The sequence below is a fragment of the Phyllobates terribilis genome, unplaced genomic scaffold (genome assembly GCF_046119375.1).
Source record: "Phyllobates terribilis strain yellow unplaced genomic scaffold, ASM4611937v1 Scaffold_2__4_contigs__length_985480577, whole genome shotgun sequence".
Taxonomy (NCBI): domain Eukaryota; kingdom Metazoa; phylum Chordata; class Amphibia; order Anura; family Dendrobatidae; genus Phyllobates; species Phyllobates terribilis.
In genome coordinates, this window is record NW_027362762.1 from 733,341,720 (window position 1) to 733,369,348 (window position 27,629).

At 43.3% G+C, this 27,629-nt stretch overlaps 1 protein-coding gene across 1 annotated transcript; it reads right to left on the minus strand.

The window, feature by feature from the left end:
- Positions 1–1,514: 1,514 nt before the first annotated feature.
- Positions 1,515–27,552, minus strand: DDX20 (DEAD-box helicase 20). The gene is made up of 12 exons (XM_073667191.1): positions 27,434–27,552; positions 26,496–26,715; positions 22,366–22,460; positions 22,116–22,284; positions 13,915–14,029; positions 12,059–12,201; positions 11,842–11,980; positions 11,556–11,614; positions 11,353–11,435; positions 10,325–10,430; positions 8,194–8,295; positions 1,515–6,632 (listed from the first exon to the last, which is right to left on the minus strand). Exons 2-12 carry the CDS (start codon positions 26,677–26,679, stop codon positions 5,497–5,499), a joined length of 2,331 nt encoding a protein of 776 aa, XP_073523292.1. The 5' UTR covers positions 26,680–26,715; positions 27,434–27,552; the 3' UTR covers positions 1,515–5,496.
- Between the last annotated feature and the right edge of the window lie 77 nt (positions 27,553–27,629).

Genomic DNA, 27,629 nt, shown 5'->3' on the forward strand with positions numbered 1-27,629 from the left:
AATCTGACCTTTTGGGTAGTGTCTACCTTTTTGAGTTGGGCAAAAAAAAGCTTGGTCAACTGCGCTTCTGTGCCTGCCTCAAAAAGGCAGCTGCTGATAAGTGGGTCAAAGCAAATCCATCTGCTTCATTAAAGTCAATGGTCCCATCGGTGGATACACCGGAAACCTGTTTTTTAGGGCTTCAAAACCGAAGAACCAGGGGACTCATCGACATGCTGCAAAACTGTGATGCGGAAAAAGACATTGACCGTACATCCAAAACTTACACATTGATCTACTGCGCTAAGCAAAAGTTTACTCAAGTGAACACAAGGTTCTTAGTTTTTATTCTGCTCAGACTGTATGAAGCCCACCGCCACGTCACGGCGAACCTCTTAGTGGGTCCCTAATCTTAAGGCTAAGTGCCCACGATGCAGAAATGCTGCGGAGCGTTTCTGCATCGCCCTGGCAGAAAAAAAAAACACATGTGGATTGTGCATGCGTTTTTTCTACCAGGTAGAAATGTTTGTGAAGTGTTTTGAACATGCGATTTCACATGCAGTTGTTAAGCGTTTTTCCAAGCTATTTTAGCATCACTTGGAAAAGTGCTTGACAACTTGGTCACACTATATAAATCCATGCAACCGACATGGATTTATGTTGTGTGACCAAGTTACGATGCTGCATCAACAGTTAAAAAAAAACAACATTATATTTACCTTCCGATGGCCCCTAGTCTCCTTCTCCAGTGCAACCGTTGTCTTTGGCTGCTCGCGGTGGTGTAAAAGGACCTTCCATGACGTCATTTAGTCATGTGACAGGTCACACAAAAGCCGACGTCAGCAATCGCGTGACCTGTCACATGACTAAATGACGTCATGGAAGGTCCTTTTACACCACCGCGAGCAGCCGAAGAGCCAGCAGCGCCACCGGGAGCAGACAGGGGGGCCATCAGAAGGGAAGTATGGTTTTTTTTTTTTTTTTAATTCTTTTTCTAACTACAGGTACTATGGTACCCGGGTCTGGAGGAGATGCATGCGGATGTTATGCGGTTCAATGCAAGTCAACGGCGGCGATTTCGCAATGATTCCGCAAAATTAATGGTAGTGGTGCGGATTTTCCAGCAATGATAATCCGCAGCGGAAATTTCCGCAGCATTTGCACAGCACATGCGGATTATCATTGGGAAACATGGAAGACAACTCAACATGAGTTTTTAATGCGTTTCCGCGGCGGAAATGCAGCCGCGGAAACGCATTAAATCCGCATCGTGGGCACACAGCCTAAAAGGTGCAGTGCCATGCACCAACCACTGCCACATGATAGTACACCAGAGGGGTGAGCGACCTGGTGACCCACATCACCCATGCTGTAAGGCTGAGCTCTGGTGACTCCAGTTCACACCACTCCACAGCCACAACCCCACGGTAACAATGGCTTCCACACCGCAACACACCAAAGAAAATGATGAATGAAGCACCAACATCAATGTTTGCAGAAATACAGTTTGAGGGATTGACTATGGCCAAAGTCTATGGGATTTGCAGCTTTTTATTATTAATTATTTGGTGACCTGATTGCAGTACCCAGACATTCAGCTCATACTTGTGCAGAACATAGCAATGATCAACACATACATACAAGAAACTTTGACCAAGACCATAAATCACCATTAGAAGAGTAAGTCATGTTCCAGTCAAGAATGTACAATACCTGGTGGTCATCACACTTCAGTGATGAAATGTAATAATGTACGAGTCTCTATCTAGCAATATGTACGCCCCCCTAACTGAATATCAGACTTACGTCCAGGGGAACAGATGCAGCCATAAAAGCAATGTGGAATGTAACCAGCACAGGCTGAGCCAACATTCCAGAGTAACATAGTTGTATGTCCCTTTAAATATACTGTATTTCATAACGATAGATGATGAGCACCAATTAGCCTAAAATACCCATTAGCAGTATTCTGGGCACTGATCAGATTGCAGGGACAAGGCATAAAAGATGGAAGGCAATGTATACCTTACCAACCAACTGTCCCCTACCCCAAATGGATTGAAAAAATATTGAGCAATTTTGTATAGCTGTGATTAAAAATAAAAGCTTTGTGTCTACAGCTCCCAGGCAGACCAATGGGTCTCTATGGTTACAGACTACAAAGGATCAATGGGAGTCTGATACACCCAATGGTCACAAGCATTTTACTTACCTTTCAAGTGTGTTGGTATGAAGTAGGGGAATAGATAGTTGAGGCCATAACTGTCAGAACAAAACAATTTGTTTGCACACTCTAACCGTGGAGACACATAGGTCTGCATAGGAGCTGTATACACAAACCTGTAAGCATCTTACCTAGAGATGGTAGAGATGAGCAAACTGGTTGGCAGGACCTTGGTCCAGCAGCCATGTCAGTAGCCCATAGCCACTAGATGGCAGCCCTGCAAAATTCCTCCTACCTGCCAGAATCCCCAACTCCTCTTCTGATTTGTAGGCCCAGCGTGATGCCATCTTGTGGCGTGATGCACACATGACACTGTGCCAGGTTTACTGAGCAAGAGGCACCAGGGATTCCAAGCAGGCAGGAAGCTGTTTAGCAGGGCTCCTATCTGGCGGCCATTGAATGACTATGGATGTGGCCTCTAGACAAAGGAACTGTGAATCCATTCGCTCATCTTTAAATAACCAGTTCAAGACCGAGCATTTTCCACCGTTCATGACCAGGCACATTTCTTGCTTATTTTTTTGGTACATCCGCTTTTAAGAACTCTTTCTCTTGTCTGGATAGTCAAATATTTTTTCCTTTTTTATTCTGATAGGTGGGGCCTAATTTTATATAATTTTCATGTTTTTTCTTGCTAATATTGGGGGTAAAATGTAAGGAAAAAATAGGAAACATGTCTTTTGTTTTTATTAAAATGACCACAAATACATTGTAAATTGTGTACCCCTTACCTTAGCTATTATTTTTGTGTATTAGATGCGTTTTGTTTTTTATTAGTGCAGAGTTCGAAAAAGAAATTTGGACTGGCGAATTTTTTCTTTTTTATAATCTTTTGTTTCCTATTTTCTGTTCATTTTTTTAACATAGGTCACATATTGCGCCATCTATATGGTCAGAAAAGAGGGGGCATATTAACAATTAAATTATTTGTTATTATAGCTTTCCCTTGTCACTACGGTTGGTGAATTAGGCCACGGCCCCATTATCAGTATTTGGTCAGTATTTTTTCTTTAGAGTGGAAGCTAAAACCAGGAGTGGGTGATAAATGTAGAATAAGTGACTTGTTTCTATGATACCTTTTCTCTGATTTTTCCTCACCCGGTTTTGGCTCCCACTCCTGAGAAAAAATACTAACCACATACTGACCAAATACTGATAGCGGGGCCGTGGCCTTTGCCCAAGTTACAGAGACAAATTCAGCCTCCCGCCCACAGCCGCTAATGCCTCCCTGCACCTGGTGATCACGATTGCTGGAACCGAAGAAGGTTCGTGTAGCGCTTCCTATACTGTATACACAGAGGTCATTCAGCACTGTGCATACAAGAGTCAGGAAGGCAGAGATGATAATAAACCACCTCTGCCTTCTCTATGGGGAATCTGGAGATTTGTGACAGTCGCTTTCCCACACCTGCAGCTGCACGATCTTGTACTTACTCTGCAATGATCTTCTATAATGTCACTGTAGAGTTTCATAGGTACCAGCCTGATACAGTTAAATCAATTAATCTTCACTTTTAATTTTAGATGCATTTTATTCATTACTAGTGATGATCGAGTATGTTTCATAAACCCTTTCCGGCGAGCACGCTTGGGTGCTTGCCGAATATTTTGACGCGCTCGGGATTACTTTTATTGTCGCCGCGGCTGCAAATGTCAAGGCTGTTAGACAGCTGTGACACATGCAGAGATCAACTGACAGTCAATCTCTGCATGTGTCACCGCTGTCAAACAGCCGTGACACTCGCAGCTGCGGCGACAATAAAAGAAATCCCGAGCACGCTGAAATATTTGGCGAGCACCCGAGCATGCTCGCCGAAAAGGGTTAATGAAACATACTCGCTCATCACTATTCATTACATAAAATTGGTGAACGTAATCTCTACAGTCTTTCAGGTTAAATCCACTTTCTCTGTTGCCGATACAGCAGTGCTTGGAAGGCAGAGCCCTGTATAACTCCACCTACACCACTGATTGGCAGCTTTGTGTAGTGCACACAATACATTGACTGAAAGCTTCTAATCAGGGGTGGGGGTTACACAGAACAGTTGACTAGACACCTTATCCTGTAGTGATAATCTCCTGCCGATAAAACACTGATTTTATTGAAACAGCGACACACAGCCAAGTAATTGACACATCGCTCAAGGTCTCTGCCCCTGCATCATGCTGCTCACAAATTACATAGTGAAAACAGCTGACAGATTCTCTTACACAAATCTTTCTTTGCGGTCATTAAATTCCAGGGGATAATGATCTGTCTTGGTCATGTGATGAACACAATGGTGCATGGCGGCTTGTTACACGATCATAGTTTTTATTCCCTAGAAATTAGGAATAATGACAGCAAGCAGAGATCTTTAAATCCCTTGAACTAGCTCCATTTATCTCATTAGATATGAGAGGAGTGGACGCTGACAGTAGGAATAATGGGATCCTAAATGTATGTCCAGTTTCCAGGCCATTTCCCATGAAATAACAGGATCATGAACATGGTGCCATTTCTCACCTGTTTGTAATGGAAATGTGTTAATAGACAACTGGGTGTTACATTTCAAGCATTGATTGGAGGGTGCCAGACTGCATAATGACACCCTCCACACTTGGTAACACCCACTTGTCAAGATATTTCTAGGAGGCATAACAGAGGAACGGCACAATGCAGAGTTGTAAGAAAAGATGCTCCGGATTTGAAAGTTGTAAGAGAAAAAAAAGAGAAAAAAAAAAGCTTGAAGGACCCTGGGTCCAGCAGCCACTTTAGTAGTCCGTTTCAGCTGAACCAAAGTCCTACAAACTGCGGCAGGCCTACTACCCATAAGAGGCAGAGGGATGTCAGCGGGTAGTAGGAGGTTGGCAAGGCTCTGGTACATGGCAATGGTCTACCAATGTGGCTGCTGGACCAGGATCCTGCAAATCTTTTAGCGCAGCTCTAGAATGAAAGTGCAGTATTTAATAAAGCTGACAAGCCAGAGGAGCGGAGAAGTCGTCCTTCTTATACATTGTGTGTAGGCTTAGTGCACCTTTAGCATTTCATAAAGGCACTCTTCACAGAACTAGCAGTTCCTAATAAAATATATGAAAATTTTCTTTTATCTACACAATGGTAAGGCTAATATAAGATTATACTATTGGGTAACTACTTTCCAAATCATGCATGGGTAGTCAGCGTTATGACATATCAGTAGCCACATCACAAGTTCGGCAAAATACAAAAGAAAATTTGAGAGCGACGGATAATAAATCAAATGTAAATAGAAAGTTTCAGTGATTGAAATGATTTCTTCTACTGAGAGGCATCAAGGCTTGAGCATTTCGTGGAGGTAGACGGAGTGCATGTGGTACGCAGACATCCAGTTGGAGCACTTGTAAACATTTCGGTAATAAGGGCTGGACACAGCAGAGTGGTAGCTCTGCCACGCTTGATAATAGGACCGCCAGTAGTCAGCATAGCTCATGGTGCCATAGGGAAAAGCACTGGCGTTCATATAGTCCAGCTGGTACATGTCCTCCTGAGTTTCCGGACATAATTCTCTTCTGGACAGTTGGGTTACTTTTTTAGCTCTTTTCCTAAGCTTTTTGGAATTGCTGATAATGACTTCTTTATCAGCAGAACAGTTTTCTTTGACCAGGGTTGCCTGCTGCACGTCTTCTGAGGGTGCTGGAAACTCATCCACATTCATCTGGCAAACAGGAGCCCCATCTGTCCCTTCTGCGGATAGATCTGGATAAGAGTTTGATGGCTCCATGGTCTTCACTTTCTCCTGTGACTGCCGGGATTCCTCACTAGTGTCTTCGCTCTCAGTTAAGGAGCTGGATGAGCTGTAGCTTTCGTCACTTAGGTTACAGTTATCAGGAGTGATAACAGCATCTGACGTCATATCTGTCGAACTGTTCTCCTGGCCTAGATCTTCTGAATAAATTCTCTCTGCGTGACCTCCTGCGTCTGTGTAGACACGGATGATTTCCACGTGCTTTTCTAAGCCTTCTTTGATAAACTGTTCATAATCTTCAACCAGCTCAGCAAAAGATGAGGTGCAAACCACGGGACGTTTAAAAGAAGCTAAACTTGGGATTTTAGGGAGGGAATTATCCAGCCCCTGTTGGAGTTTGCTTTCACTTCCCAATCCTTCTTCTGTCTTTTTAGGTTTATCTGGTTTCTTAGACAAGTTAGAAGTCTCTACACGCATCCATTCCTGAGGATTTTCTCTTTCGGTAGACTTTCTTTTGGAAATTTTCTTTTGCTTAGGTGGAGTACTTTTAGCATTTCTCTTGCTTGTGCCCATTTCTGGTAAGGTATTTATGCCCGTACTTTGAGTTTTGAGGGAATCATCTGTCTTGACATCAGACATTACAGCTGCAGGTGTGTTCTTCATAGACATTATCTCCACATTCCAGTCACAAGCTTCCTCCATTAGTCCATCTGGAATTGGCTCTAACAAAATAAAAAAAAATATTTAATGAAAAGGTAAATCAAATAAAATATCCAATATCCTAAGATTGATTAGAATAAATTGGGAATTGTGGAGGTGAACAAAAAGTATCACGTAGGCTAAATTCACACAGGTATGGAGTTCTGTTATAGGAATAGGAAAATGGAAATCCGGCAAAAACACACTTGTCTCATGACCGACACAAACGGCACCAAATGGACCACACTGACGATAATGGGATCCCATTTGTTCCTTTTCATGGAAGCTCTAAAGCAAGGTAACCTATCCATAGGTACAAGCTGTAATAATCGTGCTCTGGTCACCTCCATGACCTACGCTACCATACAGTGAACGGCAATCTGAACAACTAGACTATTTCTGCTGTATTATTGCCAAAAGGAAATATCCCATTCCCATGCAAAACCTCGGCAGACAGCAGCAAAGTTTGGCCGTTCCTCCCAAGGCTAGTGACTACAGAGGCTTGACTTTGACCTATACTACTTGATATGTTTCATTAAATCTGTCAACTAATTTTTACCACTTAAATTTAGAGCTGAATAACGTAGATAAAGACCCTGATTCCAGCGATGTGTCACTTACTAGGCTGCTTGCTGTAGTTTAGAATCACTGCTTTATTAGCAGGAGACTAATAAACCTGCTGCCAGGTAATCTTCCATATTCATGAGCTTTATATAACTTCGCCCCCACTACTGATTGGCAGCTTTTTGTGTACGCTGTGCATAGGCAGAAAGTAGTCAATCAGTGGTGGGGGCAGGGTTATACAGGACTCAGAACTGGTAGATCTGCAGCAGATAAACTGGTGATATTATGAAAGCAAGCAGCCCGGTAAGTGACGCATTGCTGGAATCAATGTCTCTGTTCTTACATTATGCTGCTCTCAGAGTAGCAAAAATCTGGTGACAAATTTCAGTTAAGACATTAAAAAATAAAAATTGTTGTAATTTGCAATTGGACAAAGACCTTTAAATTTTATTGCACCTTTTCAATGGTTATGATGCAGCGTAGTATGCCCGTCGGTTTAATTTTTATTTCATAAATAGTACACATGAAAATAAGCAACTTTGTATTAAATCTTATCAGACGAATCGGCTTCTTTCACTTTTGGAATTGATCTTTCATTCTCAATTCACAAGTAAAATCTTTTTTTTTAGTGATGACAGATTTTTTCCATTACTCAGATGACAGTTGGTTCTTTTAAGATTGTGGGGAGGAGCTGGAGGCAGACACAGACATTCTACTGAAAAAACAGTTACAGTTCTCCATAGAACTTTATGAGAACCAACTGTCATCTCCTATCTCAGTAATGGGAAAATCTGTATACCCTTTCCCTTGAATAGAGAATATTGAGACTGAATGAGGAGTCCAGGAGGAGAAAGAAGCAGATTTCTCTGATAAGTTAGATTACAAAGTTTCTTATTCTCCCTTGTATTATTGATTTATGAAATAAATATTAGATTGACAGTTACCCTTTGAGCTCTAGAGCAGCAGCTCCTGTGTAGACAATGTACATGAATACTCTCTACTCCCTGCAATCACACTTACCAGGTAGAGCAAGTAGTTGAAGGTTGCATTTCTGAGCTATGGACATCATTAAATTCTCTTCTTCTCCCCGGCAGCAGTAAGAGACAGATAGTCCGTAGGTACCTGTGACGGCAGAGTTGTCATTAGACAGGCTTTCATACAATCAAAAGTCAGCAAGCACAAAACAGAAATCTGCGTCTGAAAATAAGCAAATCCAAAACAAGCCCCCGACAGATGCAGTTACACACAGTCAGCAATAAGTGTAACCCCACCTCGTACACGGACCATCTATGATCGGACTACACCAAGTCTTCCCAAGCTCATCTTGCTGCGATACTGTTGTGTAATGTATGGAACATAAGTCTACTAATCTGCTCCACTTAGATTGCCGTGATCTAGAACTCCGTATCCGGAGAGTCTATAATCATCTTTTCCGGCTGCTCCCCCTTTATAAAGAGGTGCGCAGTTAGTCTGAGAGCAGATTCAGCTATCAGCATCTATAAGTTTTCACGTCCTCCTCTGATAACTTTCTGAACCTATTTAGAATTGTTAAAGTGATGCCTGAACCAGAAACTGGCAGCCGTGTACATTTTACTGTTAAACACTGCAGCATTTCAGAGAAAACTTAAAAGGGGTTGTCCAGGTTTGCCACAAAAGTCTTCAGTCGCACTTGTGACTTCTCATATTGTGCACAGCGCTCACTGTCAGGATTGTACAGTGTCGGTGCCGGTCATGTGATTACAGGCATGCGGTATGCATACTCCTGGCCACATTCCGACTAGACATGTGCAGCCTCGTGCATTACAAGTGAATTGCAGAATGATTACAGACTTTCCTGCCAAACCCGACAACCCTTTTAAGAAATCCATTCAGGGATCACGCTTCTCAGACGACTAGTCCATGAGGCTGGTCCTCATCTGAAAAGCAAAATTCGCGGTTGGCTTTTCAAAGTATGTGTTCTATAAAATGCTGCAGAGCTTCAGAGTAAAACAACGCGGCCAAAAGTAATGCAGCCAGTGTCCGATTTCTGCCGCACAGTGAGAGAAAAACAAAAAGTCAGTTTTTTCCGGTGTTAAAAAGAACGAGATTTTGGCTCAGTGAAAAATTTACTGAGCAGATCCCTTCACATCAGGTATCAGATTAAATCAGCATCATAGCGCCATTATGGCCATGCCTTTAGTTTATAGGGCTAAATCCTGATGACAGGTTCTCTTTAAAGAAAAAAATGGAAATCTGAAGGCCTAACTTTTACTATGGCACTTACTGAGAGAAACCCACTGATAACATTACAGGTCTAATCAGACACCCCCGCTATGGCAAACAGGCTCATCTTAGATGTATAACCCAAGATAGAAACATTATAAGCAAATACCCTGCAGTAAATGAATAAACAGCAATAGTGCATGAAAATAATCAGGAGTGCTTAGTTAACATAATTTTGATAAAATAAAAAATACAAAAGCCATCCCACAACACCACGGTGACCCTATTCGGGACAGTCCTAACCTCTAATATTAAAACCTTACCGTTTGTCAAGAGACATGCATTTGGATAAGGGCTGAGAAAGACTGAACCCGGCTAGTGGACATGCAGCCATGGGGAACCACATGAATAGAATGACTAGCTTAAAGAAAAGGCAGGCCACACCTTTATATGCACAGGGTACAAACAAACTGTCTGTTTGCCAGTGTGAACATGCACTTACATGCTGCAAGCACGCCAACTTATATCCCAGGTCATTTCTTTAGGTTTTTTTTATCTTATATATAGTATAAGTTATCCAGAATTAGGCCAATGCTTTGAAAAATTAATTTTCTGGGGTAAAACTATCAAAAGAGAATAATAATAATAATAAATTATTATTATTATGAGACAATACAAAACTGTTCTGAAATGCTGGTATAAAATTAGCTTGTTTAAAAAAAAAAAAGTGTTTGTAATATTTCTATGATTTATCTCCCTTTGAAAAAAAAAAACCTCGCATGTATGCAAAGGCAAAATTAATTAGTAGGAGTTATATTTTGCGTTTATCATTTTATACATGAAGGATTTTGTGATCTCTTATTATTGAGTGTAACAAGAGGTGAATTATTTCTGTGGTCAGAATACATAAATGTGTGGAGCACAGAGCTGACAATGATATAGTGATTACCAAAACGTCCAGCTCTTCCTATCCGGTGCATGTAGGTCTCCCAGTCATGTGGCACATCCAGGTTTATAACCAAATTCACTTTCTCAGCATCAATACCACGCGAAGTCTAACATATAAAAAAAGAAATACAAAAATTCACAATTATTTTATTTCTTAAACTAGCAACTATACTACAGGCTACCCAATCATGAATTATATGCAGAAGAAATTATGGAAAACATTCAGTAATTGGTCCCGGGAACAGTGTATGCCAATATGTGTACATGCAATGGGCATCGGACGCCATATCGCAGCTAGAGAACGGATGGACTAAGTCTATGCTACGTAAAGGCTTTAATGTGATGTCACACGGATGAGGAGATCGGGGGTCTCCATTGCTAACATGCAGGTAGAACCTCAGTAAGTAAAATGAGTCAATAAACCAAGAAATTCAACTAATAAAACTTTGTCAAAAGGGTTTTCCCAAGTGCTTTTAAAATTGATGGACTGCCCTCAAAATGGCCATACACCTCAGTGAGCTGTCGTCTGACAACTGCCTATTCCGACTCTGCTGAGAGTTTGTTTCCACTGAGGGAAGGGGGAAAGCCAATGCTAGACTCCTCTGGCAGACCATCTTCTGAAGAAACAAAATGAACGGGTGTCAGACTGCCCGATCCTTCTGTCCCCAGACATTATTTTTCAGGGTTCAGTCAGGACACCCCAAATATATAAGATACTCAGTCAATCCCACTGTTGTCATCATTGGTTGACTTTACGTATGGTTACTTAGGAGATGCCAACAATATTACACTGCTAGGTTTAATCTTTGGTTGACTTTACGTATGGCTACTTAGGAGATGCCAACAATATTACACTGGTAGGGGTCCAACTCTTGGAACCTATGGGATACATCAGTTTCAAGGGACAACAGCACTCAGGAGAGCATTGTTATGTACCAAGCACCGTTCCATCCCACACAAGAAATTGGGAAGGGGATACCATACCAAGATGAGGATAGGCCATATCTGAACCTTTTTCATGTGACTTACAAGATCAGTAGAAATGAGGACACGGCAATGATACTGCTTCAGCTTGGCCATAGCATCCAGTCTTTGGTTTTGGTTCATACCTCCTGCATGGAAACAACAAAAAATGTAAAGTCACATAAGTAACGTCTCTTATTTACTTTACATTTGAAATCAATTTGTGGGGAAAAATAAGGGTCAAAAATCAAATTGTGACTCTGGCTTACCAGAAATACAGACAGCTGGAAAACCTTTGGCACTGAGAACATCGGAGAGGTGTTTGGCCCTATAAAAATACAATTGTTATAACACAAAATCTAGAATTATAGTAAAGATGATGTGGGTGGACAGGATTGATACATGATCACCAGCACTTCTGGAGACTGGGTGATCTGAAGAAAGCACTAATGGATGATTACGAGAGGAAACGACTCAAGATCTGTCCTATGATCAGTTACACCATTATCATGGCACAATCAGGTGCTGTAAGTAATAGAGGATCAATAACGTTACCTGCTATGCAAGTTAGAAAATACCAAGGCTTGGTTAAAGGGAACTCTACTGAACAGCTCCTGCAAGTGCTGGATCTTCTCCTCAAAGGTCTTGTGTGGTAGCGGATGTGAATTCACCACCTTGTAATACTGTTTTAACCCTACACAAAACAGAACAAGACAAATGTCAAACATCCGATACAATCATGTGATTTCCTTCTCTATAGGGTTGCACGTACCTATAAGGCTGGGGTCCATCACATTCAACCTGACAAATGTTGGCTCCCTCATATACCTCGTCAGCGCTTTAGCTAAGGACTCTGGGTAAGTGGCTGAAACAGCTAGCATCTGCTTGTTGGCGGGAAGAGAGGAGTAAATCCAACTGAAAAAAGAAAAGCCTGAACATTACCAATTATTACTTGCCCATATTTTTTTTCAATTTGTGGAGTTCTGCATGCTACTAGGCAAAAAATCCCTACAAGAAGCAAAATTCACACATTGAGGTTAACTTTGACACATGGTAAGGTTTTTAATATTAGACAGTGTAGGACTTTCCGGAACGGGTTCACCTTGTCGCTGGTGGGATAGCTTTCATACTATTTTTGATGAAAACAGTGTGACTAAGAACCCTATTTTATTTAAATACACTTTTGCTTTTTATTTATTTACAGCAGGGTTTATGTCCATTTTGCTTCTTGTAGGTTTTTCTGATTCATGGCCATTGTGAAACATGCATTTATGTGCTGCATGTATACCAAGCTCAAATTTTGTGTTTTTTCCATTAACTAGGCAAGTATAAAGGTTTGCGTTCAATAGGAGTCTTACTTTTCTTTTAAAATCCATTGAATCGTTTTTTTGTTTTGTCAATATGCAAATGAGATGCTTGGAGCAGGTGGGCGGGGCTAGTCAGAATTCAACTTCCTTCTACTGTTATCAATAATCTCCCTCCCTGCCTCCCAGAACCTGTGCAAGTGCCAAATGACACAATGTCGGTACATGCGCAGAACAGGTCACTGGTAAATGCTGTTCTTAGCTGGCCTCAGCCCGCCTGCCCAGGAGTGCAGAGCAACTGCTGGCCTCTGCACGCCTGCCCAGGAGTGCAGAGCAACTGCTGGCCTCTGCCCGCCTGCCCAGGAGTGCAGAGCAACTGCTGGCCTCTGCCCGCCTGCCCAGGAGTGCAGGGTGGACAAAGCTGGCTTGAAGGGTTTTTCCACTTTTAGAAAAATGGACACAAACTGTTCTGGTAATGTAAAATAACAAAATCAGATTGTACTCCCCACCCCCGGGTCCAGCGCAATCTCTCTGCCACTGCTCTGGTCTCCGGTGTTTTGGCTGTAGCGCTGACGTCACATTGTAAACTCAAATCACCACTGCAGCCAATCACTTAGCTCAGCGGCTCTGCTCATGTAAACAGCTTGAGCCACTGAGCCCAGTGATTGGCTCCAACCATGATGTGAGAGTCATCGCTGAAGCCAAAAACACTGAAACCAAAGCAATGGCAGTAAGCAGGCGCTGGACCCGGAGATGGGGAGTACTATCAGATTTTATTATTTTACATTACAAGAAACATTTGAGGTCTACTATTCTAAAAGTGGAAAACCCTTTTAAGTAAAATCATTGCTGTCAATCCATACTGCGAAGGTGGAGATCGTACCAAACTGATGGGAGGAGGGCAGCTCAAGACCAAAAAGCCCTGCCCACATGGCATTGAACATCTCATTTAATATGAATAAAGAACGTTCTCTTAAAAACGATGCAATGGATTTTTCGAAGATAACTATGATTCTTCTTAGTAGAAGGCTGTGCTGACTGTGATAGAAAATCCCTTTTAAGTGCAAAATGGAGTCATCATGCCCTGTAGGCACAGAAGGTATTATATCTTTATTAAATATATGATGGAAAAACCACAAGCACATGATTCCCCAGTCTTTGGGCTCCTAGCTTGTGAGATGTAATCTGGGGTCTGAAGTAGAGGGATAATGCTCCAATCTACATGACAGAAAAGGAGTAAACTAAGAGAGGAACTGATGGTTGTAGTGCACTTTCCATTTTCGGTTTTTAATTAAAGCGACCAATTAACTCTTCACTTTCTTACTTAATTTGCTCCTGGAAGCTTCCTTCTTCTAGTAGTTTGTCTGCTTCATCAAGAATAAATAGACGGATGCTGGATGTGTTGAGATAGCCTATTTCTATTAATTGCTTTATTCGGCCTGCAAGAGGGAAACAAATTAAATATTAAAATGTTCATGTGAGCCCAGACTGGCAAATGCTGCCTGGCAAAATAAGACGGAGTTTATTTTTACACATAATTAAGAGCAGTTAGTAACTTAAGCCAGGAATGGACGGCAGCCATCAGTGAAGGGAGTCCAAAAAAGCGGAGCTCCGAAAGCCAGCGGTACAAAAGACATGTACTGAAAAGTGAACATTTGTGTTACTTCTCAGGAGAAATCAGCACGGACACAAAGAACAGGAGCAAAAGTAACCATGTTCAGGAGTTTTTTTAACCCCTTCCCAACATAGGACATATTGCTATGTCCTGTGATATGCAGATGTAACGTTTCAGGCGCAAGAGCTGAGCTAGTCTCATAAATCACAGGTGCCAGCTGTACAATACAGCCAGCAGCAGCCGCTAACAGCAGCGACCGGAGCTAGCTCTGATTGGTGCCATTTAACCATTTAATGCCAATCTCTGACAGCGGCATTTAAATGGAGGAAATGCATGCAGCAATTGTTCAGGCACCCATCGTCCCCACCCCATGGGAGTGGTGAATATTCATGGACTTTAATAGCAGGCACACTGAGCGCCGAGCACAGCAGGAGCCGCACTGTGGCTACAGTGTGCGCGCTATTAGGGAGAATGAACTGTCACTGCTCCCCACGCACGCAGTCTCGGCGTGGGGAGCAGTGACTGTTCGGGCAAAGAGCGGAACACTGCGCTGGAGAGTATAATTGTTTATTTTTTTCTGTGCAGCGTGACGTGGATCAGGGGGTGCCAAGCATACCAGGATGAGGGAGCCATACATACAGGGATGAGGGGGGCCATACATACCAGGAAGAGGGATGAGGGGGGCCATACATACCAAATAGAGGGATGAGGGGGGCCATACATACCAGGTTGGGGGATTGGGGTGCCATGCATATCAGGATGGGGATGAGGGACATGTATAACAGGAAGGAGGGGGGCATATATACCAGGATGGGGGATATTAACAGAATTGGGGGACATTACCCCTATACCAGTTCAGCAGCAGGCCCCCTCCCCCTTAACAGGGCATCAGGACTGCATTTTTTGCTTACACTTTTTTTCTATTTTCCTCCTCTAAAACCTAGGTACGTCTTATGGTCCGGTGAATCTTACAGTCCGAAAAATACGGTACATATAAAAAAAAAATAAAAAATTACATCAATATATATAATACTAATAATAATAATACACAAGTTTTATATTGTCATAATCATGCTGACCCATGGAAACAAGTTACCAGATTCTCTCTACTGTACACTAACCACCATAATAGTGAGACCCAGCAATGTGGAAATTGAGGGAGATTTTTTCATTTCATTCAACATTTTTTCTTTCATTTTTAAGTACATTATTCGGTAAAGTGAATGGTGTTATTTAAAAAAAAAAAAAAAAAACACAAACACACTAGTCCCACAAAAAACAAGCCCTTGTATGGCTGTGTCAGTGAAAAACATACAGATTGATTCCCAATACCCACAGTTTCAAGCGGACCCTAAAAACCCATTCCATTAGACTGGCGTATCACCTCCACACACTATCTGTCCGTCCCAGTTTTCCCCCATATTAAAATCTTCTTCAATTTCAGGTTCATACCAACCATGCACTTAATAGCCTCGGTCAGGACGGTACACATACTGGCAGGCGACCAGTCCATGTATTATTATTTATCCTATTTAGTATATCAAGGCTGCATTATACAATATATGTACATTCTACCTTTTGTGTCTCCCCCATTTCCTCATAGACTGTAAGCTTGAGAGCAGGGCCCTCACTCCTTTCGATATGAGATATGCTTATTCTGTATTGTCTGTATAAGTCCCCCCTAAAATTTGTAAAGTGCTGCGGAATATGTTGGCGCTATAAAAATACAAATCATTATTATTACAGTATATAACTCTTGGGAGTAGGGAGGCTTCATTAAAAATTGCATTTTATTCATTTGAAGCCCCTAGTGTCTGTATACTTGAGTTCAGTGGCAGATCCACTCAGTGACTGACAGTCTTCCCTATATGACTGTGCATGCAGTGATTGACAGCTATAGGCAGGGATAGACTTCATGTGTGAGCCTCCTGTATAGACACAGTGACAGGTCATCCATAGAGCCCATTGTATATACACTGCTCAAAAAAATAAAGGGAACACTCAAATAACACATCCTAGATCTGAATGAATGAAATATTCTCATTGAATACTTTGTTCTGTACAAAGTTGAATGTGCTGACAACAAAATCACACAAAAATCATCAATGGAAATCAAATTTATTAACCAATGGAGGCCTGGATTTGGAGTCACTCCCAAAATTAAAGTGTAAAAACACACTACAGGCTGATCCAACTTTGATGTAATGTCCTTAAAACAAGTCAAAATGAGGCTCAGTATTGTGTGTGGCCTCCACGTGCCTGTATGACCTCCCTACAACGCCTGGGCATGCTCCTGATGAGGTTGTGGATGGTCTCCTGTGGGATTTCCTCCCAGACCTGGACTAAAGCATCCGCCAACTCCTGGACAGTCTGTGGTGCAACGTGACGTTGGTGGATGGAGCGAGACATGATGTCCCAGATGTGCTCAATCGTATTCAGGTCTGGGGAATGGGCGGGCCAGTCCATAGCTTCAATGCCTTCATCTTGCAGGAACTGCTGACACACTCCAGTCACATGAGGTCTGGCATTGTCCTGCATTAGGAGGAACCCAGGGCCAAACGCACAAGCATATGGTCTCACAAGGGGTCTGAGGATCTCATCCCGGTAAGTAATGGCAGTCAGGCTACCTCTGGCGAGCACATGGAGGGCTGTGCGGCCCTCCAAAGAAATGCCACCCCACACCATTACTGACCCACTGCCAAACCGGTCATGCTGAAGGATGTTGCAGGCAGCAGATCGCTCTCCATGGCGTCTCCAGACTCTGTCACGTCTGTCACATGAGCTCAGTGTGAACCTGCTTTCATCTGTGAAGAGTACAGGGCGCCAGTGGCGACTTTGCCAATCCTGGTGTTCTGTGGCAAATGCCAAGCGTCCTGCACGGTGTTCGGCTGTGAGCACAACCCCCATCTGTGGACGTCGGGCCCTCATACCACCCTCATGGAGTCGGTTTCTAACCCTTTGTGCAGACACATGCACATTTGTGGTCTGCTGGAGGTAATTTTGCAGGGCTCTGGCAGTGCTCCTTCTGTTCCTCCTTGCACAAAGGTGAAGGTAGAGGTCCTGCTGCAGGGTTGTTGCCCTCCTACGGCCCCCTCCACGTCTTCTGGTGTACTGGCCTGTCTCCTGGTAGCGCCTCCAGCCTCTGGACACTACGCTGACAAGACACAGCAAACCTTCTTGCCACAGCTCGCATTGATGTGCCATCCTGGATGAGCTGCACTACCTGAGCAACTTCTGTGGGTTGTAGAGTCCGTCTCATGCTACCACGAGTGTGAAAGCACAACCAACATTCAAAAGTGACCAAAACATCAGCCAGAAAGCATTGGTACTGAGATATGGTCTGTGGTCCCCACCTGCAGAACCCACTCCTTTATTGAGTGTGTCTTGATAATTGCAAATAATTTCAATCTATTGTCTATTCCATTTGCACAACAGCATGTGAAATTGATTGTCAATCAGTGTTGCTTCCTAAGTGGACAGTTTGATTTCACAGAAGTTTGATTTACTTGGAGTTATATTCTGTTGTTTAAGTGTTCCCTTTATTTTTTTGAGCAGTGTATGTATGCTACACTGTGGACATTTTTCAATGAACGCCAGAAAATAGCACAGTCTACACTTTTGGCATACATCGTGTGAATGGAGTGCAATGTGAACACACTGCTAGCCAAGAGAGCCATAAACCAACTGAACAATACCCGTATACTAAAAGTGTCCATACGCCAAACACTCATTTGGGCAACGGATATCTTTTGTGAATCCCCCATTCAGATGCACACTCACCTTGGCTGATCACTCATGAGATTACAATAGTGAGAGCTGAGGAAGCAAGAGAAATCAACCAGATGTCATCTGGGGAGAGTCGGGGGCCCTTATACTCATGAGATTGTCAACCGCTGATGCCGTATGAGGGCTTGTTTTTTGAGGGATGATTGTAGTTTGAGTGACACCATTTATCTTACCAAATAATGTACTGAAAAGTGAGTCGAAGTGGGTGAAATAATGGAAAAAAAATCAAAAAACAAAGCCGTTGCAGAATTTTATTCAGCATGTCACCACTATAACAGATACAAAGTATATAGCGATTTTTGTTTATAATTTAACCCCTTTCCAACCAGGTCAGTAATAGTACGAAGCTGCGCCCTGGGACTTATGACTTATGGACCAGCTACGTACTATTAGCCCGCACACAAAAGGTGCGGGGCGATCGCCGCCGGATGTCAGCCAATTCTCACAGCTGACACCCGGTGCTATGTGCAGGAAGCGGTCCCGCACGGCTCCCGGCACATTAACCCTCGCAATGCTGCGATCAAAGTCGATCGCAGCATTGCAGGGGCAAGGGGGGAGGTAAGAATGATACTCACCTCCTCTCCCGGCCTCTAGCGATATCTGCGGCGGCTTCCGGATGTTGTCATGACGACCCAATGTCATCATGACAACATCCGGGTCACTAGGAGGCAGGAAATTACTTTGGTCATGCGCAGTGCGCGACCAAAGTAATGTCTCCCCTGTGTGCAGCGCTGACAGGCTGCATGGCATAGGGAGCTGCCGATCAGGCTGCAAAAAGTTAAAGTCCCATAGTGGGAAATGTGTAAGAGTTAAAAAAGGGTAGGAAAGTTAAAAAAAAAAAAAAAAAAAAAATGAAAAAAATAATCCCCAAAAAGTAAAAATATAACTGTACCCATATTTATAATGAAAAAAACAAACAAACAAACAAACAAACAATAAAAGTACACACATTTGGTATCGCAGCGTCCGGAACGACCTGACCTATAAAACTGCCCTACTAGTTAACCCCTTTAGTGAACACTGTAAAAAAAAATAAAAAAAAGCAAAAAACAATGCTTTATCATTATACCACCAAACAAAAAATGGAATAACATGCGATCAAAAAGATGAATTTAAATAAAAATGGTACCGCTGAAAAAGGCAAAAAACAAGCCGCCATGCAGCTCCATTATCCGAAAAATAAAAAAGTTATAGCTCTCAGAATAAAGCGATACAAAAATATTTTTTCTAGAAAATAGTTTTTATTGTGTAAAAGCGCCAAAATATAGAAAAACGATATAAATGTGGTACCGCTGTAAACGTACTGACCCGAAGAATAAAGCTGCCTTATCAATTTTACCACACGTGGAACAGCATAAAAAAACAAAACAAAAAACAATTCAGGAAATTTCTGTTTTTTGTTTATTCCGCCTCCCAAAAATCGGAATAGAAAGCGATCAAAAAATGTCACGTGCCTGAAAATGGTACCAATAAAAATGTCAACTCATCCCGTAAAAAAACAAGCTGTCACATGACTGTCGGCCAAAATATAGAAAAATTATAGTTCTCAAAATATGGCGATGCAAAAAATAGTCTTTGCAAAAAAAAAAAAAAAAAGCATCTTTTAGTGTGTGACAGCTGTCAATCATAAAAACCCGATATGATTCTGGTATCGCTGTAATCGCAGCGAACTGAAGAATAAAGTCGTCTAATCACTTATACCGCACGAGGAACGGCGTAAAAAATAAACTCTCGGGTTAGGGTTGTAGTAGGGTTGGGGTTAGGGTTGGGATTTTTTCAAAAGTAAAGAAAGAAAAAATGATGATGATATGGCGACCAGTGTTGAGCGCAAGTGCTCGCTACTTGAGTTTGCATCGGGTGCTCGGGTATGCACTGAGTATCACGGGTGTTTGAGTGACATGCTCGAGTCTCCGCCCCATATGCTTTGCGGCCAAAAAAAACGTTGCTGGGATCGCCTGCCATGCACGAGCGATCCCCGCATGTTTTTTTTTGGGTGTCTAACAACCGTGAAACACGGGGGGCAGGGACTCAAGCACCCGCGATACATGGTGCATACCCGAGTACCCGATGCAAACTCAAGTAGCGAGCACTTGCGCTCAAGACTAATGACAACTTATTAAATATGATGACCTAATGTTGTTATCAAATTCTGTCATACCCATGGGTTCAAAATGTACACTATACCCCTTGATAAAATCCTTGAGGGGCCTAGTTTCCAAAATGGTGTCAATTGTGGGGGGTTTCCACTATTTAGGCACATCAGGGGCTTCCGAAATGCGACATGGTGTCTGCTCTTGATTCCAGACAATTTTGCGTTCAAAAAGTCACACAGTGCTCCTTCCCTTCTGAACCCTGCCGTGCGCCCAAACATTTTCAAACAATTATTTTCCCCACATATGGGGTATTGGCTTACTCAGGAGAGATTGCACAACAAGTTGCATGGTGCAATTTCTCCTGTTACCCTTATGAAAATGCAAAACTGGGGGCTGAAAAACATTTTTTGTGGGAAAAATATGAAAATTTTATTTTCACGGCTCCATGTTATAAACTTCTGTGAAGCACCTGGGGGGTTCAAGGTGCTCACCACAAATCTAGATAAGTTCCCTAAGGGGTCTAGTTTCCAAAATGGGGTCACTTGAGGGGGGTTTCCACTGTTTAGGCACATCAGGGGCTCCCCAAACGCAACATGGTGTCCGCTAATTATTCAAGCAAATTTTACATTCAAAAAGTCAAATGGCGCTCCTTCCCTTCTGAACCCTGCAGTGCGCCCAAACAGTGGTTTTTCCCCCACATATGGGGTATCTGCGTGCTCAGGGGAAATTGCACAACAAATTGTGGGGTCCATTGTCTCCTGTTACCCCTGCAAAAATAAAAAAAATTGGAGTCTAAAGTAACATTTTTGTGAAAAAAGTTAAATGTTCCTTTTTTTTCTTCCCCATTCTAAAAATTCCTGTGAAGCACCTGAAGGGTTAATAAAGTTCTTGAATGTGGTTTTGAGCACCTTGACGGGTGCAGTTTTTAGAATAGTGTCACTTTTGGGTATTTTCTGTCATAAAGGCCCCTCAAAGTCACTTCAAATGTGATGTGGTCCCTAAAAAATGGTTTTATAAATTTTGTTGGAAAAATGAGAAATCGCTGGTCAACTTTTAACCCTTACAACTTCCTAACAAAAAAAATTTGATTCCAAAATTGTGCTGATGTAAAGTAGACATGTGGGAAATGTTATTTATTAACTATTTTGTGTGACATATCGCTCTGATTTAAGGGCATAAAAATTAAAATTTTTAAAATTGTAAAATTTTCAAAATTTTCGCCAAATTTCCGATTTTTTTCACAAATAAATGCAAGTGATATCGAATAAATTTTACCACCATCATGAAGTACAATATGTCACGAAAAAATCTCAGAATCAGCAGGATCCATTGAAGCGTTCCAGAGTAATTACCTCATAAAGTGACAGTGGTCTGAATTGTAAAAATTGGCCTGGTCATTAACGTGCAAACCACCCTTTGGGGTAAAGGGGTTAACACAATGTATCATATCATTTTAATGACGTTCGATTTTTGTAAAAGAAAAAAAATTAGTTTATGTCTCTGAGTCCTATGGAGTGTGTGAGTAACGCTTTAAAGGTGAGGTGACCGGAAAATGGCAAATGTTTCCATTTTACATTCTTTATCCTATGGGTTACATAATTTTATATTATGAGAGATCTAGCTTTTAATCAGGAAGTAATAGCAAATATGTCACAGGCACCCAAGTATGACAAAGGCACAGCCGTCAATCAGCTGCCTGCAGTCCTGGCAGGAGCCAACTAGCAGCGCTCCGCTCACCAGGCCGCCAGGGACTGGGCCGCACTGGTCACTAGTCGGACCGGCATGTCGCCGCAAGTATGCGATTTTCATACTTTCAAAAACATTCCTACTAGACACTTCTATTGAGCGAGGCTGCATAAGTGAACTCCGCATGTTACCACATATAAGCAAATCACAAACTTGCGACCGCCACTGGCACAGAAGAATCCTCACAGTGAGCATTGCACACACTGTAAGGATTCCCAAGTCTGCAGTCACATAGAGGTACGGCCAGACAACCCCTTTACCCAGGACACTAGAAAACGTGATTACCAGGCGAGCCCACAGCGATGTGACACTTCTTCAGGCGAACTTTGTCCTGTGGCAATGGTGTCCCTCCTATAAAAACATGGCACTCCAATCCCTCCATGCGACTGCCTATAGAAATAATGACTGAATGGATTTGAACGGCAATTTCTCTTGTTGGAGCCAAAACCAAAATCTAAAAAAGAAAAGACAACAGTAAAGTAATATGATGAAATACAAGGGGAGCAGCATGAGAATGAATAATAAGTAAGAATACCTGTGTTGCCATATTTTCAAGGATCAAGGAGTCTAAAGCCACGGTGGAGAAGACACAAGTTTTTCCAGTGCCAGACTTAGCCTGAACGATTAGATCTAAATTTAGAAAAAAGTAATAAAAAATAAGTGCATCTCCAGCCAAGACTTCTAATCCAGCAGCTCTTTTCTTCCCCAGCAAGTTTCGCCACAAGGGCTTCCTCAGGGGGCTGGGGCTATATATTCCCCGAGGAAGCCCTTGTGGTGAAACTTGTTGGTGTGGCTATGTGGTGAACGTTTTAATGTGCACTAATGGTGTAGGTGAGCAATAGAACTAGTGATTTAATGGAGTTTAGTGTAGATCATGAACTGCAGTCATGATGAATGAAGGAATATTCAGTTGAGAATAAGCGAGTGGTAGATCTGTATAAACAGCAATAAGTTAGCAAAAACACTGACACTATAGTGTGTTTTTAGATTTTTTGCTTTGCCGTTACTTCTTAAAATTAATGAATAAAAGTCAAGTTTTAGCACATCCCTAAAAATGGGTCTAGTTGCCCCTGTGGGCAATATAGTAATTAGTATAAGTTATCCCTATGGGGGTGTGAACACCTTCTGTTAGTCATCGATTTACACCGCCTCTATCCATTTCCCATGCTTGGCTTATATATTATGTGCACAGAATAAAGTCCACACATGCAGTTTCTCCACAGAAAATCTGCAAAAGACTAAGCATGCTGTGGATCAGAACATCTGCGCAATGCCTTTCTGCAGCAAAAAAATAAGTAAATTAGGTTAAAGGAATTGTCTGATATGAAACATGTCAACCCAACCAATCCATACTGAGAATAGAAGCAATTCTGTCATTTACATGTATGCAAAATTCTGTACCAGTGGTCCTGTACAAGCAACTTCCATCTGTCAGTCATACGCCCAGTGACGCTCTGTTATGTATTTTTTCAGCCTCTTCATAATTCAAGGCACATATTCACTGTCAGCTTCATAGAAAAAGAGAGCCATCTGTCCCAACTCTCATTCGCCCAAGCACTCCAGTGCTCTTTAAGGCGGGTTTCACACGTCCGCATATCTAAGGTACAGGAAATATCCGTGTCCCATGTGTCCGAGTGTGTCACACGTGTGCCGCATCAGGATCACATGGACTGGCGCCTGGGAATCAGCGCTACAGTTAGCGCTGTTCCCAAGCGCCGGGTGCTGAACACTACCCTCATCATGGTTCCCTGCCGGTGCTGCCGTCAGCACAGGCAGGAACAATGATGAAATGAGGGTAGTGGTGTCTGCTCCTGTAGTGTCCACACCTGTAAAAATAAGAATAAAATAATCAAAGCCATGTACTCACCTCTCCTAGGTGTCCCCCGCTGTAATCCATGCGACCGCTGCTGCAGAGGAGCCGGGGAGAATGAACCGCTCCGGAGCTGTAGCTCAGGAGCGGTGTCCTGTCACTCACTGAGTGCAGCTCCGGCTCATTCTCCCCAGCAGCAGCGGTCGCATGGATTACACCGGGGGACACCTAGGAGATGTGAGTACATGACTTTTATTATTTTATTCTTATTTTTTTTCAGGTGGGGACACTGCGGGAGCAGACTACTACTACCCTCATCATTGTCCCTGGTGGTGCTGATCACAGCGCCGGCAGGAACCATGATGAGGACAGTGTTCAGCACCCGGAGCTTGGGAACAGCGAGAAACTGTACCACTGATTCCCAGGCGCCGGTACGTGTCGTGCCGGAGATACTGAAGTGTGAAAGAAGTCTAAAAGAGAGCTGCTGCCAGACATCTCTGGTGGCGGCTTATCTCTGGGAGAAAAGGATAACCAGTCTGAAATCGGACATGCCAGATACTTATCTCCAACAATCAATTGTCCGGGGCCCCATACAGATTAGATTATCAGCCGAACCCGTTGATATCGGCGTGTTTGATCGACATTAGTCTAATGTGAATGGGGGTCTCTAGTATAAAGTATACCTGCTCTTCCTTAGACAACTCGCTGGGTTTCCTTGTTGGTAGTATATATATTTAGAGGGTTAGTTAGAAAGAGATGACCGAGTAGGGGCGCCATACTGCATGATTGTTTAGGATGGCATCCTCTGTGGCTAGGCAGGCATCATGCCCGGTGATAACAAGGGATTACGCAGTATATCAATCCCCATTACTGCTGGATATTGTAGCTCTCTGTCCTCCCAATCTCTGAGGTGTTTTTTTCTGAATTATTTGTTTTGATGGGAACCATGTATTTTTAATTGTAAAAAAGGTGTTTTCGAGGAGATTCTCCTTTTGTAAGGCTATGTGCCCACGATGCAGAAATGCTGCATATTTTTTCCGCTTCTCCCTGGCAGGAAAAACGCATTCGGATTGTACATGCGTTTTTCCTGCCAGGTAGAAGCGTTTGTCAAGCGTTTTTGCATGTATTTCTGTATGCGGGTTATCAAGCGCTTTTCCAAGCGATTTTGGCATCACTTGGAAAAGTGCTTGACAACTTGGTCACACTATACAAATCCATGCAACCGGCACGGATTTATATAGTGTGACCAAGTAATTATTAAAAAAAAGAATAAGAATGGTAAAAAATAAAGATTATACTTACCTTCCGATGGCCCCTGGTGTTTTCTCCACTCCGTCTGGTCTGTTGTATCGGTCGCGGTGGTGTGAAGGACCTGCGATGAAGTCATTGAGTCATGTGACAGGTCACATGACTAAATGACGTCATGGCAGGTCCTCACACCACCGCAAGCCATACAAGAGACCGGACGCATTGCTGAGGAGGCCGGGGGCCATCGGAAGGTAAATATAATCTTTATTTTTTATTTTAAATTCTTTTTTTAACAGGTTCTATGGTACCCGAGTCTGGAGGAGAGTCTCTTCTCCAAACCCGGGTACCATCCGCACATTGAATCGCTTCATATCAATGTGTGCAAATGTGCTGACACGGATATTATGAGTTTCAATGCAACTCAATGGCGGCAATTACGCTGCGTGTCCGCAAAATTAATGGACATGCTGCGGATTTTTCCGCAATGATAATCCGCAGCGGAAATTTCCGCAGCATGTGCACAGCACATGCGGATTATCATTGGGGACCATGGGGCACGTATTACCAAGCATTTTTTAAGCGTTTTCGCTGGGGAAATTCCGCGGAAAAAACGCTTGAAAAACGCATAGTAGGCACACAGCCTAAGACTTGTTTGTGTCGTCTGATCATGACTTACTGTAAGTTGCTTTGTAACTGACAAAAAAATGCTTACCTTCTCAGTATGGATTAGTTGGGTTGCCATGTTTAGTGATGGACAACCCCTTCAAAAGGCCTCAAAACCTGTCAATTCTGCCCAGCTAGTGGAGGTGCTCCACACATACTGGCTCATTCATATCTACTGGGAATGTAGTATTACCAACCCTTTTTGGGGTATGGTCCACCTTCTCATGGACCACCTAAAATCACTTACTGAATGTTCTGCCCAGAGACTGGGAAAGAGGTCAGCCAGGCTGTTCCTATACATTTGCACAGATGCTAAATCTCTGATAGCAAGAGTTTGGAAAAAATGATCCCGCATCTTGTCTAGATCTGTATGGGCGACTAAAGAAGTCAGCTCACTGGAGCGCTTTGCGGCCTCCCTGAGCAACACCCTGGACAAATATGAGACGATCTAGAACCTCTGGGTATCTATGATGCCACAACAACTTCCTAGAAGTCGGATGCATTCACAAACATAATAACGCAATCAGAGTGGGATCCGATTTTCTTGGATGAGGGGAAGAAAAAACAAAATTTCTCCATCTTCCCCTTGCTGCCAGTTCTGGAAAATTAGACTGCGCTAGGATGTGATCTGAGTACAGTCCAGTGTTTCCTACGGACCTATAGACATGAATAGCCAAGTGCGATGCAATAATCAAATGCAACTCGTGCAAACTGCGATTTTTTCCTTGGTCCATGAGCACAGTCCATAGAATAATGGAAAAACGAGTGTGATCTATCAATTACGACCGACCATCAATTTTCATGGTTGTGTGCACGAGCCCTTAAAAACAAGTTAGGCCTTAGTCCCATTTATTGCACCGTACTTAGTTACCCCGTACTCCTGCTACGCCTGGAGATGACCACACATGATCTGCTGACCACCAGCTTTCTCTCCTTACACTCACCTAAACCACACCGCCCCAGGGGAATGGCCTTGCTCTGGATAGGAGAAGGTTTGCTAAAGCCAGCTGCCTCCAAGCCCTCGAGAACAGGCCGTGACAGCAGCAGCGAGCTAAAGTCCGCAGACACGTCAGGACCCTGCAAGACATCTCCAGTGCGAGGCCGAGAGCCCAACATGTGGGCAGCCATCTGTTACTTCACACGGACCACCCTACAGCACACAGCCTGAAAGAGAACAGAAAGGGGGAGGTGAGAGGCAGCTTAGTATCATTAAGACATAAGATGGATCAGGAAACACAGAATGGGCAGGGTCCGGACATCGGCTCCTTACAGCCAATCACATCTCTGATGGAAGGAGCCCGGGTTTTGCTCTTTATTCCCTCTGCCCCTGTATAGATATATAAGCCTCTTACACAGCGGTCACCTGTATAGATGGGGCATACGGGCTTCACGATCAGGCCACGAGTCACCACACTATGGCTACGACCACACAGGGCGGCCATGCTGGAGACTGTCCGTCCAGATCCTGGATATCCGGCCTCCTGTGATGACAGCTCGCGCTGTGTGACCACTGCAGCTTTCACAGGAGGGGGGCTCACACAGGGACTGGCGAGGAGCAGTCAGGTGAGCAGGGGATTTTTTTTTATTATTATAAGTTGACATTTTCTGCAGGTAAATCAGCTAAGTGTGAACGGAGCCTGAATCCAGACGCAGCATATTCCACCTGCAGGGGTCACAGGGTACGTCCTGGGGGTGTTACATAGACATCCTGTGTGCGGATCCGCCACATGCACACAGCACGGCCACTGCGGATTATGCCACCTGCCTTTATCACTGGTGAGGCGGTATGTAACAGCCATGGGCACAGGGCATCATACACAGCTCGTATCGCCTGAGCCCATCCAGAACCCTGCGAAACCCGGTACGAACGGCTCCCACTCACCACCGGCAGCTCTGCCTCCTGACAACTGCCGGGACTCCACAGCTAAAGGCTCAAGGACCTGCAGTGACGTCATGGCCATGTGAGCAGTCACGTGTGTGGGCGGAGCGTACGGCATCGCTCCGTAGATTGACTGCTGTCTGCAAGGAGCAGAGCTGTGTGTGATCAGTCACGTGTACCCGCAGACATAGAGGTCCAT